An 18,323-nucleotide genomic window follows, 5' to 3' on the forward strand; every position below is an offset into this window, starting at 1 on the left:
ACAGTTGCTATTAACAAAAAGAAAAGGAGTACTTGTGGCACCTTAGAGACTAACCAATTGGTTAGTCTCTAAGGTGCCACAAGTACTCCTTTTCTTTTTGCGAATACAGACTAACACGGCTGTTACTCTGAAAGTTGCTATTAAGTGACCCCTTTGTGGTGCTCAGGATGTCTCTGTCTAAAAACAGATTGTATGGCTCTCCATAGAGTAAAATAATAATTTTTTAAAAATTGCATGTGTCTGAAAATACTCCTCAGATTGATCTTTCAAACAATCTTTTTCCCGATGAAATTAGTAGTCATTAATTATAGGATTTTATTCCTTGTATTAAGTAACTTTCAAAGAACAGCTGTACAGGATTTCCTACAATATATATCTTTATTTTTTAAATGTAAAAGCAGCCTTTCATGAAATCTTGATGCTTATACACACTGATTGATTAATACAAAAATTAACCAAACACTGTTCTCAATCACAGGTTAAATTATTAATCTGAAAATAAATTCCCTTCCCTGTCTGAACTGTAGTTTTCAACCAAACCCTTCATAAAATGCCTAAGAAATTAGATGCATGTTGAAGCATACTCTGAAATTTTGGAGCTAGGGTAGGGAGGAGGAATTGAGTTTGTCAAGGATCCGTCCAAAAAAAAAAAAAAAGTTTTACCATAAGCTCTCTCTCTTATTTCAAAAGCAGGGGACTAAAAGGTCATTGCCTAAGCTTACCACACTAGCAGCAATATTACATGGGGAGGGAGGTGGTCTCTCAAATGGGAAAGACTGAAATCATTTAGTCCCTGATCCAACAAACGCCTTAAACACGTAACTTTTAGCATGAGCATATTCCCATTGAAGTCAATGGGCCTACTATTCACATGATTTAAAGTAAAGCATATGCTTAGTTACTTCGTTGGATTGGGGCCTTGTGGCTTTGTAAATCAAATCCTGCACCTCAGAGTCGTTCGGAAACTAATACACAGCTCTTGTAGACTGTTGAGACCTTATTGAAACTTTGACCAATCCAGAATACTTGTTCAGTCCTCCATAGTCTTCTAACTTGAAAATACTATAGGATCTTCAGTAACTGCCCTGATGCTTGCACTACATCTTCCCCTGATCCACCGAAAATGCATCCATCACCACTTTGTGCACTTCCCTGTTTCTTTCCTGCCCCCGGTAAACCCCTTGTGCATTGCTTTATGTTTAAATTTCTTGACACTATAGCCCCAAATGCTTACATTGTGGGTCTTATCTTCCCCTATTCTGTCTTTCTACCAGTGATTTTAGCATCACTGTGCTGTTAATTCCTTCTCCAGCTCTCACCTCCATGAATTTTCACATGTTGCCTCCTATCCAGGAATAACCCAGTATGCTAAGATACCAGTGTCTTCTCAAAACTTTTCCCTAAAACTCCACTCCTATGATATGCGTCTGTTGCGATTATGAGGGGTGTATCTTTTTTTATACTGTAAAATAATTGGGAAAGGCAAGGCCTGTCTTTATTTTTGTGTATTTTATAGTGCCGAGCACACTCTACTAGACAGTATAGGACACTAGTCCATTCTTGACATTAAATACAGTAACTCAATTTGAAAGAACATATTAATAAGTTTTGTGATTGATTTTGTTTATAGTATGGAACCACACCATTGATTTGGGCTGCTAGGAAGGGTCATTTGGAATGTGTGAAATACTTGCTGCAGATGGGTGCTGATGTTGACCAAGAAGGGGCTGTAAGTAACTAATTTTGTTTTCCATGGTAAGATGTGTCCACATCTCTTGTTTCTAGCATAAACAGATTGACATTTCTGGTGTGCAAAAATAAAACAAAGCAATGAAGAAAAAGCAATTTATTGGCCTTGATCTGTGTGCAGGTTATTTTTTAAGATCTAATCAAAAAGACATACAAGAAATCAAACTATCAGAGAGCTTTTTATGACTATGGATTTTGTACTCTCAGCTGTGACATTGCTATATAATTTTTAAACGATGAATTTTAAATTTAACATATACATTACAGAAGTAGTGGAAAATAATGGCACACTTAATTTCTTTGGATTTATACAATGAAAAGGAACGTCTGTGCTATGTTTTAGGAGTCACAACTTAATAGATTGTCAGTTGCTATTTTTAGAGATTTAACTACTGTGTCAAAACTCAATGATAAGCAGAATCTTGGTAGGCCAAGCACCTATCACATGTTGCTATTTGAATAATAAATCATATATAAAAGTTGGTGTGGCTCTTCATGTTTTCCAGATAATGTTTAAAACTTATTGCTTTAATTGCCTATTTTGTCTTATAACTGAAAGGCTGTTTTTATTTTAAAATAGTTATTGAAGAGTGTTCGATATTTGAATTGAAAATAATGTAATTAGTTCATTTAGAAAGGTGACCTCTCTGCATAAAATGTTCAATAAAAATTCCGTAAGAACACACAGTACTTACATTAAATACATATGGCAGCAGTCTTTGTCATCTTTAGTCCTGCAAAGGAAACATGCAGGCAAACCCCTACACCTGAGCAGTTCTCTTTACAGGATTGAGGCCTAATGTGATAGAATAAGCTGACTGTTCCCAAGAATTCATGTAAATGAATTGCATCCTGAATTCAGAAACAATGTGTGCTTTGATGAAGACAAATGTTGAGTTTGAGTGTAGTAGTGCACTTTCTCAGTATACACTGTATGTTGATGCATGGGTACTGAAATAATAGTCAAGCCCTGAACTAGTAAAACAGGAATTCTATTTGGCTTCACAACACATGGATTTTTGATGAAAATGAATATTTAAATTGCTCTAATTATACAGGTTAAAGTGGGTGCTGCGAGTAACCCCTACAAAAAAAGTTACCCCCCCAAAAAATGTTTCAGCATTCTTCTTATAATTTAAACATTTCATATCACTCACATTTAAATTGTGATATTCTTACTCTGAAAAGTACTTCAAATACTCTTTAAATAATCCTATTGAAATTAGTGAGACTGCTCAAGAAGAAACATACTACTTAATGTAAGGGTATTAGTCTAGTTGCTGGTGAAAACTTTGCTATCTCATTAGCATTTCATTCTAGATAACTCTTCAGATGGTTGGAGGAGGGACAGTGGAGGGTAATATTCTCACTTCAAAGTGTGCAATAAAAAAACAGTTTGTTCTGGGGTAAACAAATAAAAAAAGTGGTTCTAATTTATTTTTCTGAAGTGGAATTGGCATATTTAGTGCACTGATATGATTTTCATAATAATGCAGAAAGATTGTACAGTTCATATTTTTTTCAGAAGTTATGATAAATTGCTTTAGGATTTCACACTTGCATTTAGAAAGCTCTTTGAGATAGTGCCTGTTTATTTTTAAACTTTATAAAGTACATACTGCCATATATGGTACATTTAATAAATATCTGTGCTAACATTTGAATGCTTGAGAAAGTATTTGATACTTTCATGAGAAATCTTTCATTCTTCTTTAGATAGCTTGCAGTGTTCAGGTATTGTAATTATTTGTATTTCTTATTTAGGGTGTAATAATTTCTTCTTTTTTTTTTTAGAACTCTATGACTGCACTTATTGTGGCAGTAAAAGGTGGTTACACTGACTCAGTAAAGGAAATTCTGAAAAGGAACCCAAATGTAAATTTAACAGATAAAGATGGAAATACAGCTTTGATGATTGCATCGAAGGAAGGGCATACTGAAATTGTTCAGGATCTACTTGATGCAGGAACTTATGTGAACATTCCTGATAGGGTTAGTAAGTGCTCTGATGATAAACTTGGTGTCAAACATATGCCTGATATATTAGCCTGCATAACTTTATGTAGTGTATAGTGGTGTTATTAACTCATATATATACTATGTATTTTCATATTTATTTTTTAATTTTCTGCAACTAGGTGGCAGACTTTTGTGTTACCATTTTAAATCAGCCATGGGCAACGTGCTTGATAGGAAAAAGAAATGTTATTTGTATAGAGCTAAAGAAAGTCTAACATTCTTCTGGCATTACCAGTTGCCACTAATGTATAGGTGGACTAATGTCACCTCGTCAGCATGCCTTTTTCCAGCTCCCTTGGTTTGTAAGAGTCATGAAATCCATTCAGGGCCTGGGTTAACACAGCAGTGCAATACACTGTGGGACTATCCACTTGAGTTTCTTAACAGATGCTCCTTTTTGTTTTTTGATGTCCTTCCAAAAGATATGCTGTAGATCAACCATAGTATATTGAACTCAGGATTCATTTTTTGGGTGGTGAAGAATAATACCCTCCCTTGCTGCAATTACTGGTTGATATTCTATGTTCTTTGTTATTCAGGAAATAAGAATAAGGGATCAGGGTTGTCCCTTCTAGCATTAATATTAATTAAATAAATATTGTTTACCAGAAAGTCACTTTCTTTTAATTTTCAATGCCTTTTTCACTTTTAACAGAGATCAATCTTTTTTTTCCTGACACAGCAGGTGCTTAGAAAAATGTAATGGGTCTGGAGGCAGTTTTAATAGTTTCTAAAGTGTTTCTAGCACTGTCAAGTTACAAGGTAGAGTCATTCTGGATTGACATCTTGCTTTTTCTCTCTTCAGTAGTGATAGAAGTTTAGCAGCTAATATTTCACAAGCTGTTATGATTGGAAATCAAAGTGTTAAGCATTCTTTTCTAGTTCTAAAACAAAGGACATTGGCTCAGTTTGAAAGTATATAGGTAAAACTGATGCATAAAAATGCTAGGAATCATTTTACAGCAGCAGTAATGATCGTAATGAATTATATCTATGCTACTACCTCTTGTGACTCCACTGCTCTAGTGTTTTTTTAATAGCAGAGGCTTAAATCATATTGAAAGTCATTTGGCGGCAGCTGCAGGAGGTGGGGGAAGATAGTAATCAGAATGAGGTTATTGTAAGGTCTGATATCTTTGAGCTTGACAGAATTAGTAGGCATTGATCTATACTATTAAACAGCTAATATCTTGTTCTGCTAAATACTAACACATAATACCTTTGGCTCAGTGACAAAAACTCTCAATGGTTGCTGCCAGAGTTCAAAAAGTAAAAAAAAAATAATTTTTTTTTGCCACTAATGGTTTCCACACTTAAATATCCACTTCATGTGTCTCCTAAACAGTTTTGCACTAAACTGCAGTGTGTGTCTGATGGCGTATGTGGCATGAAAAATTATTGGTCTTACAGAAACAAAGGTTAAAATACTTAATACTCTCACCTTCTGTTAGGAGCCAGATATTTAGTGACTTCTAATTGGTGTGGATTGGAATTCCTCATTCTTAAATTTTCTGATTTGGGTCCCAATTTGAGGTATGGTATTGGTTGAGTAATTATTTCACAGTTCCAAAGGATACTTAATTTTATTATATGCTCTCCCATCCCCTATCCCCCCTTTTCTTTTTGGTACAAATTACTGTGACAAAAAGAAAAGAAAAAAAGAAAATTTTGAGATAGAATAATACTATTTTGATTCTGGTTGTCACTGCAAATGAAAACAGTTTTACACAGAGGGATTTAAAATAGTGAATAGTGGGAGCACTAGCACCGATTTTGACTTGCAGCATTTAAGTTTAGTATTTTGCTACTAAATACTAAAGGAGGGGATGTTACTGAAATTCACGCCCTTAGACTGCTTATACAAAATGGTGATTATGTTTTAGATACTTGTTCATTTACTGATGGCATTTATTTTCTCTGTTTCACTGTGGAAAAAAATTAGACATGTCATATCAGTTCATGGCTTCAGTTTTTGTATATTATAACAATTACAAATTATGTGAATTGAGAGGTGTTAAATAAAATTTATATTGGATTTTAGGCCTTACTCTTCAGATTGTACACTCATATAATTCCAATGACTTCTGCGAAGTTACGTCTTCTTTTTTATGTTGGAGTAACTGAGATCAGAATCAGCCCCTTGTGCACAGCATTTATTTATCAAAACAGAAGACCTCAGTATAAAAAAAAACCCATTGCTCTATGAAGAAAAAGCACAAATTCCTGAAGGACTTCAAAATGACTTTTCTGTATGAACACCTATGAATTAACACAGAATTAAGCAAGAAAAATTTATCTTTCCCCATATTTATTCTTTCTTGTTCTTTCTATGCTTGCTTTATTTTAAGATTTGGTTCCTCAAATTGTAATCTTGCACATGATTAGGTTTTACTTCAAACGCTTAATGTCTGACCTCTTTGCAATAAAAATACTTGTTGAAAAATGGAATCTTTTTCTACTCTCTGAGTATACTTAACCAGTGTAAACTACTAATATATAATCTGAATTTCATTATATAAAGATTTAGTAAAAATTGACATGATTTATATGTTCATAGGCTATAATTTGTCACCTAATGTGATTTTCAGGCAAAATATTATGTTTTCTTTTTGGTAAATCATTTTAATCAAATGAGGGAAGATTAACCTATTGCTCCTGTTTTCTATCATTTAATTTATTTTCAGAGTGGAGACACTGTGTTGATAGGGGCTGTTAGAGGAGGTCATGTTGAAATTGTGAGGGCCCTGCTACATAAATATGCTGACATAGACATTAGAGGTCAGGTAAGTACAATGGCGGTGTTTTGGTTTTTTTTTATGGTGGAATGGGAAATTGAGAATTGTACAGTTCCCTGAAAAATACAACTTGAAAAATTTGTCCATAGTCTTACCAGCCAGAGGACAACTAGTATGAAGAAAAAAAATCTCTTCTGACACTGCTCTTGCTCTTGCTCTTGAAGGAATACATCTTATATGCTGTATTTAATAAAAATATGTTGTCAACCAACTTTTTACTTTTAATTACCTAACAGAAAAAATATTTATTGAATATATTTGATGCATTTTACCAGTATTCCCATTACATATTTGCTGAATAAATTATATTAAATATATTATTGTCAGTACTATTTGGCCGGGCCTACTCAAAACATCTTTCTTGTTTTTGTTAGAACTTCTTTCCCTTCCTGGCTTAACTCCACTTTTTTTTTTCTTTTAATACTCTGCATTATTATCAATTACTGTTAGTTTTTTCTTCCACACTGTGCTTCTACTCACTTTTAATATCTTCTTCCATGTCTTCTTCCTCTTCTTTCTTCTCCCTCTAAAGCCTCTCTCCCAATACTGTATTTCTGTTTTCAAGCTTGTCACATCCAATCGTTCCTTCTACTCCTTTAACCTTTCCCCACCACCTGTATGTTGGTGTGTAGTAAAGCACCCATGCACTACTTGCTAGAACACTAAACTTACTAGCCACAAAAAAAATAGATTTGGTGCCTCAGTGTCTGTGGATGATACTAAACTAGGAGGAGTGGTAGGTATGGTGGCAGGTAGGGATAGGATACAGAGGGACCTAGACAAATTGGAGGATTGGGCCAAAAGAAATCTGAGGAGGTTCAACAAGGATAAGTGCAGGGTCCTGCACTTAGGACGGAAGAAGCCAATGCAGTGCTACAGACTAGGGACCGAATGGCTCGGCAGCGGTTCTGCAGAAAAGGACCTAGGGGTGACAGTGGACGAGAAGCTGGATATGAGTCAACAGTGTGCCCTTGTTGCCAAGAAGGCCAATGGCATTTTGGGATGTATAAGTAGGGGCATAGCCAACAGATCGAGGGACGTGATCGTTCCCCTCTATTTGACATTGGTGAGGCCTCATCTGGAGTACTGTGTCCAGTTTTGGGCCCCACACTACAAGAAGGATGTGGAGAAATTGGAGAGTGTCCAGCAAAGGGGAACAAAAATGATTAGGTGTCTGGAACACATGAGTTATGAGGAGAGGCTGAGGGAACTGGGATTGTTTAGCCTGCAGAAGAGAAGAATGAGGGGGGATTTGATAGCTGCTTTCAACTACCTGAGAGGTGGTTCCAAAGAGGATGGTTCTAGACTATTCTCAGTGGTAGAAGAGGACAGGAAGTTGCAGTGGGGGAGGTTTAGATTGGATATTAGGAAAAACTTTTTCCGTAGGAGGGTGGCAAAACACTGGAATGCGTTACCTAAGGAATCTCCTTCCTTCGAAGTTTTTAAGGTCAGGCTTGACAAAGCCCTGGCTGGGATGATTTAATTGGGGATTGGTCCTGTTTTGAGCAGGGGGTTGGACTAGATGACCTCCTGAGGTCCCTTCCAAGCCTGATATTCTATGATTCTATGATTCTGTGCAATGACCAAGAGAGAAGCCAAGCTGTCTCCCCCAGCAGCTATGAAAGGGGGAGGGTTTTTTTAGGCCTCCTTCCAGCATGCTGTCACTGGACCCTGCTTGTGAGTTCCATCTTTGTCATATCAGCTTTTGTCTACTACATGTCTGATAAATTTGGAGCCCTTCAATGTCCTCAGGATACTGGAATGGAAAAGGAAAACGTTCTTGTAGTTGCTTGGCTGCTACATTGAAAAGGGAAGGTTGGGTCACCACTGCTTGAGCTCCTTCCCCAAGTCTCTGTTTTTTACTTCTTCCTCACTGAATAGCTTCTGGGGAAGGTCAGAGCTTTTCCAAGCAACAGTGGGACAAAGCTGGCCTGATTTTCTGGTGTGAATTCTCTGCCAGTGAAAACAGACTAAAGCCAGATAATTTTTCATTGTACTGTAGCTTGCTAAGATTATAATGAACAGTAGAGATACTTCAGTAGTCTGTTGGCAGACTTAGACAACACTACATCGATTCATATATGGTTGAAGGGTTATCAGGTTATCTTCTCAGGCAAAAGAGCTAGAATATTATTTTTAAAGAAAATCTTTTGATTCTGTAAAAGTTGATGATCATTGCCTATAAAAGTTTCCTGCTTGTCCTTGGGGAGTAAACAAGTGGATTTTTTCCCCAAGCTCTGCTTGGGGAAATTGTGTGACTTGTAGACCAAGTTTTAAATCTAAATTTAAAAATGACTGTATTTTTTGGCTAAATATTTAAACCCCAGGCCATGCAAATAGGCCAAAGTTCTCCAGTGGGTCTGCCAGCACACTAAACAAAATGACTATGTACTTATAAGCTAACTCTCTAGTGGTGAGACGGTCCATTCTTTCTTGACCATAAATCTGGAACCCCTTGATCCTGCCTAAGCACAACATAGTCAGGTACTGAACTGATCACCAGAGCCAGTCTCTTATACTAGTACTAGTTCCAGTACTGTAGACTGTGAAGCATTTTCTTCTGGTCCTTTGTGCTGGCTCTAACTTCTACTGCCTTCCGTACATGCAAAGAAAGAGCTTGGAGACCTGTAAAACAAAGAGTAGCTTCTGCTACTAGAGGCTCTTGTGACAGGGAGAAGAAAAAGGAGCTGCGCCTCAGGCCTGGAGCTACTTTTGTGATTGGATGTATGAACCATCAACATGAGAGGAATTCCAACAGAAACAGTCCAGTTGGCTGGACACCATACCAATCCAAAAATATCTACAACTGGAAATCTACCACATGTATACAATGGCAAATGACATGATGGAACTCTGTATTGCAAGCCTTCATGTCTCTTCCCTGGCTCCCAATTCATGAACTACTTGCAAGCCCAGCAGATAGTTCCCCACTAGTGCCCTTCTTTGAACTTGAGAGTGAATGGGGAAAAAAAAACATACCTAGGGTGGGACAGGAAGTCGAACCCATGTCTTGGATCTGCTTGTACAGTCACCAAGGTGTCTGACCAAATTAGGATGGCCTGAAGGCTTTGTTGCATTGGCCAGCACAGTTCCCATCATTGCCCTGTGCACTACATCTTGGGTGGTACTCAGTCCTCATAGAGATGAATCATCCAATCAGATTGCCTTGCATGCTCGTCTCTCTGTAGGCTTCCTTTCTTCCCCCATTAATGTTACATAGTGTGTGAGAATTCCCCATTTGTCCCTGCCTACTGCTTCCAGCAAGCCAGTCCTGGGCGAAGGGATGGACTGAATTGTTCATTAGCTCTTGGCTGACTACATGTTCACAATTTATTTTTCATAGCTATCTAAAAACTCAGTACAAAGACCTCTGATCTTGCAAGTGAAGAAGATTTGGGCCTTTTCTATATTTGGATTGTAAAACCTATCTGAGAAAGCCTAGCAATCTGCAAGAAATGGTGTTGATTTTTCCATAGGTAGTAAATTTCCCTCTGAGTCATGACTGAAGCAATGCCCTAGTATGGTGTTAGGAATTGCTGTGTTGTTGGAAATGCCATCTTTTGGATTAACCAATTTATTTGAGCATAAGCTTTCGTGAGCATAAGCTTTCGTGTAAGGAGAGTGATCACTTTAGATAAGCTATTACCAGCAGGAGAGTGGGGTGGTGAAAGGAATTACATTCCTTGAAGTTTTAGTTGGATGTGGCAGTGTCCTCTGCCTTTCCTGAACTGTGATATAATTTTGCTGTTACTTTAAATAGTGATTATCCCATATGGTCTACAAAATGGATGCTGCTGGATGAAAAGTGCTATGTAAATCGAAAATGTTGTTTTTGTTTTGTAGGATAGCAAAACTGCTTTATATTGGGCTGTTGAAAAAGGAAATGCTACAATGGTGAGGGATATCTTGCAATGCAATCCTGATACTGAAATGTGTACAAAGGTAAGTGACTGGGATTGTAACCACAGATATGGTGTGTTCTTTTTTTGTCTTCCTCCTGAATGGATTTGAGACCATACCAGCAAATTCCAATTTCATTGGCAAGGCAGACAGTTCACTCTTACAATACTGGTTAATTTCAGCTTTATTTTTCTGTGCTATATAATAAGTGCTCTGTACCCTCTGTAGCCATGCCTTTTGCTGGTAGAAACCAATCACTGCTCAGTAAGAGCCATTCACGAGGGAAACTGAGAGACTCTTGTTGGTGATGCTGGTGTTGCTGAGGTAAAGTGAATGGCAGTGAATGTGGTGAGGGAGAAGGAGAGACTGTGCTAATAAGTAATAAACTTGAGCTCTGACAGTCAGTGATTGCATGTACAGGAATTGAAAAGAGAGAATACTATACATAGCAACGATTTAACTTTTTCCCCAAATGCATTGGTAGCCATATTATGGGAATTCCCCCCACACCCCTCCTTTAGACTGTTTATGAAAGCAACTGGCTTTGGACTGTGTAATAAAGTGGCTATAGAAAGGCATTTACATTGCTTATGATGAATGCCTTTGATCAGTTTACTCTGTTCTTGAACAATAAGTGCATTTTTAGGGGAAAAGTTGGGAAGCACTATTTTTTTATGTTGTGATGCTTCTAGAATGATAAAAGTGTCCTCTCTTAAAAGTAAAGAATTTAGTTTTTTAAAACATTCCCAATTATGGTTGCTCAAAAGGAATGATTTTGTATGGAGGTTTTTATATTTGTTTTTATAAGTTTTCTTCTATTTTTTACTTTTAGGATGGAGAAACACCTCTTATAAAAGCAACCAAGATGAGAAATATTGATATAGTAGAGCTTCTGCTGGATAAAGGAGCTAAGGTTTCTGCTATTGACAAGGTAAAGAATATTTGGTAACTGATTTATAACATGTCTAGTCATGTTAGTTTTGTACACAAGTTTGGTAGTGAATCGTGAGTGTTTTTTGAAGCCAGATAGAGCCCTGTCTTTTGGGAGCAATCCATGGACTTCTCCGTCCTATACCCTATATTTATTTTAGTTCTTACACTGTAGCCATCATCATGGTATCTTAAGCAACATGAGTTCTACCAATGGTTGGACTGCTGGTGTGCTGAGGCTACAGCCTATGATGCTGACCAGTAAGTTTTCATTGTTTTCTTTTAGTACTCTGTCTGTCTGTATCCGTCTATTGCCTCTTGTCTTGGACTGTAAGCTCTTTGTGGCAGGGGATTCTTGGTTTTCTCTTTGTACAGTGCCCAGCACAATGAGGTCCTGGTCTATGATTGGGCTCCTAGGCACTGTAGTAATAGCCCTCTCCCCCTGCAAACAGGTTTCTGTGTAGAGTCCATTCAAAATTAAAGGACCTGCTGGTAGATACCACATTGTTCAGCAGTTCAGAGTTTTTCCATGTTAATGGCCCTTGAGTGTTCTGTGTCAGCTTCTTTTACATAGTCTAAGGCAGAGTCTGTCCACTTGGTGTCAAGTCTGTGCTACAAAATGGATGCTCTGATCTACAGTGAAGGTTACAGTCATAAATAGGGTTGCTGCGAGGGCTCCCCGCCGTTCACTCTATCTCCCCTTCCTCTGTCGCTCGCTGTCTGCCCCCCCCATTTTCACTGGGCTGAGGCAGGGGTTTGGGGGTGCAAGGGGGATGAGGGCTCTGGCTGGGGGTGCGGGCTCTGGGGTGGGGCTGCAGATGAGGAGTTTGAGGTACAGGAGGGGGCTCCACGCTGGGGGGTGGTGGGGCTGAGGGGTTCGGAGTGTGGGAGGGGGTTCTGAGCTGGGGCAGGGGGTAGGGGTGCGGGAGGGAGGTTGGGGTGCGAGCTCCAGGAGCGAGTTTGGGTATGGGAGCGGGCTCTGGGTTGAGGCAGGGGGTTGCAGTGTGGGGGGGGGCTCTGGGCTAGGTGTGTGGGCTCCGGGGTAGGCCAGAAATGAGGGGTTGGAATGTGGGAGGGGGCTCCCGGCTGGTGCAAGGCAGGAGGGGTGTGAGGACTCCAGCTGGGGGTGTGGACTCTGATATGGGGCCAGGGGTGAGAGGTTTGCGGTGCAGGAGGGGGCTCTGGACTGGGGCTGAGGGGTTTGGAGTGCAGGGGGGTTCCGAGCTGGGGCAGGGGAGGGGATGTACAGGAGGGGATCAGGGGTGCAGGCTCCGGGTGGTAATTACCTCAGGCGGCTCCCGGAAGTGGTGGCATGTCCCTCCAGGCTGCTCCTAGACAGAGGCACGGCCAGGCGGTTCTGCGCGCTTTTCCCATCTGCAGGCGCCATCCCAGCCAATGGGAGCTGCAGAGCCAGTGCTCAGGGCAGGGGCAGCATGTAGAGCCCCCTGGCTGCCCCATGCCTAGGAGCCACAGGACATGTTGTTGCTTCCGGGAGCTGTTCGGAGCCCCGCTGCATCGCCAGCCGGACTTTTAGCGGCCCAGTTAGCGGTGCTGACTAGAACCGCCAGGGTCCCTTTGACCGGTCGAAAACCAGATGCCTGTCAACCCTAGTCATAAATGGAATTCACAAGACAAAATGCAGTTCATAAGTTGACACACATATTTCCTCAAGCAGTCACGTTATGTGTAAGTTGAGCTGATTATGCTTGATAAAAACACTAGAAAATAAAACCTTTATAGGTTCTGTCCATTAACATTCATACTCTCATAGTATTAATTTGTATTGTCTTCAGTGATATACAATACCAGAAAAAGTTAAATTTTACATTCATGCATAAGAAGGAATTTCACAAATACAATAAAACTTTCAAAAACAAGCAAGTTCCAATTGAGTAATTCTGCCAGGAGTACAAGTCTGGGCAAGCAATTCCAAAGAATCATAACACAACTTAACCCGAGGACCAATAGTGATGAGGTGGACAAAATAATGTGGCCAAATCTGTCTCCTTTCTCTCTGTTTAGATCAGTGTTGTTGTTTGGCACTCATATTTGGTTTTGATTGATACTCTAATAATAATTAAATAAGTGAGTCAAAGGACTAACATGACGTACTCTACTGCCCATAATAACCCCATAACCTTTTCTGTGTATTTCTTCTTGCTATTTTCTTCTTCCTTCCACTCCTGTCTTCATCTTTCTCTTTGTGTTGTCCATTTACATTGCAAGCTTTTTGGGGAGAGAGGCTTGTTTTATTTTACATCAGTAAAGCACTGAACACATTTTTGTGAGGTAAATAATAATAACAAAATTAATGTGGTATTGATTTGTTGTTTTGGGAAACTTTAAGACTGTGAAAATGCTTTCCTAGTTAAAGCTGTCAGTGTAACACAGTTTTATACAGCAGAAAATACCATAACCGGGTTTTAAGTGTCTGATGATACTAGTTTCACAGTGGTAGCTGTGTTAGTCTGTATCAGCAAAAACAACAAGGCGTCCTTGTGGCACCTTAGAGGCAGGACTCCTCGTTGTTTTTTTTTGATGTTACTAGAAGATAGATGTTAATAGCAACTTTTGGTTTCACGGGCCTTAAAATATGGAGAGAGACTACTTAAGATAGCTGCATTTTTTAAAATGTATTTTTTCTATTATTATCCTTCTCCCTTGCCTACATGTTGTTAACTTTTTGGTGAATTTCTTCAATGTTACATTAGGGAGCATGTGCCAGGGAGGGGTTTATGTCATTAAGATTCCTTTAAAATATATTTTGTTTCAGTGAACTACACCACAGTAATATTTTGGAATATGTACTACATTCAAAATCTCACTTTTCAAAATAAACACCCATGGCTATTACTAGAGTTTTTCACTTGATATAATTACAGAAAGGAGATACTCCGCTTCATATCGCCATTCGTGGAAGAAGCCGTAAACTTGCAGAACTGCTTTTAAGAAATCCAAAAGATGGCAGACTGCTTTATAGACCCAACAAAGCAGGAGAAACACCTTATAACATTGACTGTAGTCACCAGAAAAGTATTTTAACTCAGATATTTGGTGCCAGTAAGTGTGAACATTATTTGTCTTATCCTTAAGTATTGATATCTGCTTTTGAAAGGAATGGAGCTCCTACTAGGATTTAAAGGACTAAATAACTAGGTACATTAGAAGAATCTTCTAAGGCCATGTTTCTGCTTATCCCGTTGTGTGATGAAAATTGAGTGTAGTTTAGAAATGTGCATATTTAATATGGGGAAAGGTGGTGATCTGTAAAGAAAATTAGAGCTTCACAGGAATATAGTAGGAAAATCCATTATTCCAGAGCTCTAATACGGTTAGAATTAACCTTTTGTCATTTGTTTCTGAACAGGAAACTAATGTGAGATGTGAAAAGAAAAGGAGTACTTGTGGCATCTTAGAGATTAACCAATTTATTTGAGTATAAGCATAATTTATTTGAGATGTGTCGACAATGACTCCCTTGCATTTGGTTTTGGCTATATTTAGTCCTTGTTTTTGAGAGGAATTAATTTGCTTTAACTTGCTGTGACTGTGGGATATTGTTTGAGTCCTTGCATACTAAATGTTAATAGTTTTGACAACTGTACAGTTCCTATGAGCTGCATCCTATATTCTTACTATAGTGTGTATACACTTACAATTGAAATCCAGTTGAGCAAAAATATATAAACAAAAACAATGATTTTTTTGTTCTTCCATTGAATTACTTATTATACAAGTAAATTTGTCATGATTTCAAGTAATTGTATGAAATATATAATATGAAAAAACATAATGTATTATATTTACATTGCAGGACATTTATCTCCTACTGAAACTGATGGAGACATGCTGGGTTATGATCTCTATAGCAGTGCCTTGGCTGATATTCTCAGTGAGCCAACCATGCAGCCACCTATCTGTGTAGGGCTGTATGCCCAATGGGGAAGTGGGAAATCTTTTTTGCTCAAAAAACTGGAAGGTAACATTTGATTTTTAGCTTTTTCGTATGGTTAGATACATAGGTGTTTCTACACTGAGGTAGACCATCTAGTCCAATATCCTTTCTCTGGTTCGATAATATATAACTCTTCTCTGAAACTCCCCCCCCCTTCATATTGCACCCATCAATCAGGGAAAATATAAATCATGAGGATTGATAACCTTTAATTTAGCTAGTGCTGCTATAAATTTGTACATTTTATACAATGTCTAACCAGTTTTTAAATCTTGCTAACCTATTAGTCTGCAAGGCTTCCTGCGGCAGTGAATTCCCCCCATATGGTAATTCTGTTGCTTTGAAAGTATTTCATTTTGTTAGTTTGGAATTTTACTTTCAATTTTAAGTTAGTTTATCTTTGTATTATAGGAAAGGGTGAATACTGATGGCTATTTCTTTGAGATATTATTTGCTCTTTTTACATGTATCACCCATCTTGCTAGTTTATCTTTCAAAATTAAATTCTGGTATTTTAATTCTCTTATGTAAGTGTTCTTTGATTCTAGTCATTTGCGTTGCCATTTTCTGGACCTTTTTGTTTCAGAGGTTAACTTTTTGAGAGCACATAATCATGCTGACTGCAATATTTGAAGAGAAAATCACCATTAACTCATTTAATACCATTTAAACATTTTCCATGTATTCTCTATCCTCTTTGTAATGCATGTAAACTCTTATTTACTGCTGCTCATTGAGATTTCCAGGTTGACCCTGTAAATATTTGAGATGTTCCATCTAATTCATAAGTTAAAGTGTCACCTTACTTCTGAGATGTATTATAATGATCTCTCAATTTAATTCATCATCCCAGTGCCCAGGCACTCAAACTTACTCATATCTGCTTACAATTTTTATGGTTTGAATAACTTAAATAATTATTACTTGAGTGGATATATCCATTCACTCATCCACCTTATCATTCCCATCATAAATAAAAGTAATGTACGTTATTGGTGCTAATATCTACCCTAAGTTAACTTTTCTATTTGGAGAACTTCTGTTTATTCTCAATCTTTGTTAGCTGTTCCTCAGTCATTTTTTAATTTATGCCACAATTTTTTTACCTCTCACTCCATGGATACTAAATATGTGTTGCAGGAATTCTCATTTGTATGAACTTAAACTGAAAACCAGAAATAAATACATAATATAATGGCTTTTATACTATGATGGTTATTATCAAGGTTCTAACACAATTGGTTTGCAGGAATTTATTTTTTGTCATAAAAATATACAACTAAGGTTGACTTTTCTGTATGCTTTTTCTGTTCTAGATGAAATGAAAACTTTTGCAGGACAGCAGATTGAACCGCTGTTCCAGTTCTCTTGGCTTATTGTATTCCTTACGGTCTTGCTGTGTGGAGGGCTGGGTTTATTGCTTGCTTTCACAGTGGACACAATGCTCGGAATAGCTGTGGCACTGAGCTTATTAGCAGTTCTATACATATTCTTTAGTAAGTTTGTTTTCACTTCATATAAAACATACTGGTTCTGTCTATTTTTAGAGTTCAGTATTTATTCATAAGCAAATGCTGTGCTTCTGAAAAAAGTCAAGTCATTTTGCAAAAAATACAAAGAAAACTATTTTCATTGTTTTTAATAATAAACATTGGAGAATAAACTTAGTAAGAACAGCAAAATAATGCATTTGACTTCATTAATATGAGTTAGAACAATAGCTGTTAAGTAAAAATTCATTGACTCAACTCCTATATCTTAATTTTATGTCACTTCAGTTCTGGAACTGAATATTTTTAACAGAAGTTCTTAATATTCAGGCAATAGCAAGGTTTTAAAAGTGTAGGGCTCAGTTTTAAAAATGAACACATACTACTTCAAATGATTGAAAGGATGTGATTAAAATTGCAGAAATATTTAAAAGCAGTTGGAAAAATATATTAAGATGGAGTTAAGATATATATCAAATTAACGATAAAATATTATATAAAATGTAATTGTCACCAAAACTGGCATTGCAAATCCAGGAAATTCAGAGATAAATTAAACTGAAAAGATGCCCATATGTGGTAAAGTGCAGAAACGCTCAGTTTAAGTCTCCAGAATACCTGTAACTCTGCTTCATAGTGATGTCATGATGGGGGCAAGGAGGATTAAAAATAATTATTTTTTAAAATTGGCTTTAAATTAATTTGATAACAGACATTAATATGCCGTAAACATAATTGTATGATTATTGCTTGCTATCACTATAGGACTGAATTAAGGTTGCATCTGTGGAACAGCACAAAGCAGCTGGAGTATACTGGTGAATCTTACTCTTAATTTGCTAGCATGAAGCCACAGAACTTCTAAGAGCAGTAATAGTTGGGGCCAGTCTAGTGATATCTGGCAGCTAAGTAATCTATGAATGAGAACTCATGACATACATTCACTTTCACTCTACTAACTCATATCAATTAATTGAATTACAGCATGCACATTAACTGGAGAGGAAAGATGGTGATTGGTTGAGTTACTGCAGATGTCATAATTACCCCATATAAGTTACCTGAGCTACTGGCCTGGACCTGTTTTAGTCTATAACTCTAACAGATTCAACTGTTAGCAGCATAACTTTATTGCAATCTGATTTTTTCAAACATAGACAATACATAAGATTTCAATGATTTTTAACTAGTTTAAAGAGTATGTTTTCGTAACTGTCCATTATTAAGAAAAAGAATGGTTTGATGCTCAATTTCTTCAGGGACCCATTTTTGGTTTGTTTTAACTTAAATTAGAGTATTTACTTAACTATGGAGTCATGACTAGCATTTCCATAATAAAATATGAGGAGCAGTTTCTTATTGGCTTTCTTTCCAAGCTCTGAGTTTGACACTCTGTGTATGTACAGATCCCTTTGCATACCTGACAGTGTTCTCAAAGCCACCTTTGTTTTCTTGCTTTAAAATCCCATCTCAGTCATGATAGTT

At 37.6% G+C, this 18,323-nt stretch overlaps 1 protein-coding gene across 6 annotated transcripts in view; it reads left to right on the top strand.

The window, feature by feature from the left end:
• KIDINS220 (kinase D interacting substrate 220) overlaps positions 1 to 18,323 on the top strand; it is a 158,695-nt gene that overhangs the window by 31,911 nt on the left and 108,461 nt on the right. For 5 of the 6 annotated variants that reach the window (XM_073336072.1, XM_073336073.1, XM_073336074.1 and 2 more), the window contains exons 7-14: positions 1,631 to 1,729; positions 3,544 to 3,741; positions 6,453 to 6,551; positions 10,407 to 10,505; positions 11,296 to 11,394; positions 14,276 to 14,453; positions 15,208 to 15,372; positions 16,665 to 16,844. In XM_073336072.1, coding sequence (XP_073192173.1) covers positions 1,631 to 1,729; positions 3,544 to 3,741; positions 6,453 to 6,551; positions 10,407 to 10,505; positions 11,296 to 11,394; positions 14,276 to 14,453; positions 15,208 to 15,372; positions 16,665 to 16,844 — 1,117 coding nt within the window. The remainder of the gene's footprint in view (positions 1 to 1,630; positions 1,730 to 3,543; positions 3,742 to 6,452; positions 6,552 to 10,406; positions 10,506 to 11,295; positions 11,395 to 14,275; positions 14,454 to 15,207; positions 15,373 to 16,664; positions 16,845 to 18,323) is intronic. The other variant, XM_073336076.1, reaches the window with a different exon arrangement.

Source organism: Lepidochelys kempii, chromosome 3, assembly GCF_965140265.1.
Source record: "Lepidochelys kempii isolate rLepKem1 chromosome 3, rLepKem1.hap2, whole genome shotgun sequence".
NCBI classification, from domain to species: Eukaryota; Metazoa; Chordata; order Testudines; family Cheloniidae; genus Lepidochelys; species Lepidochelys kempii.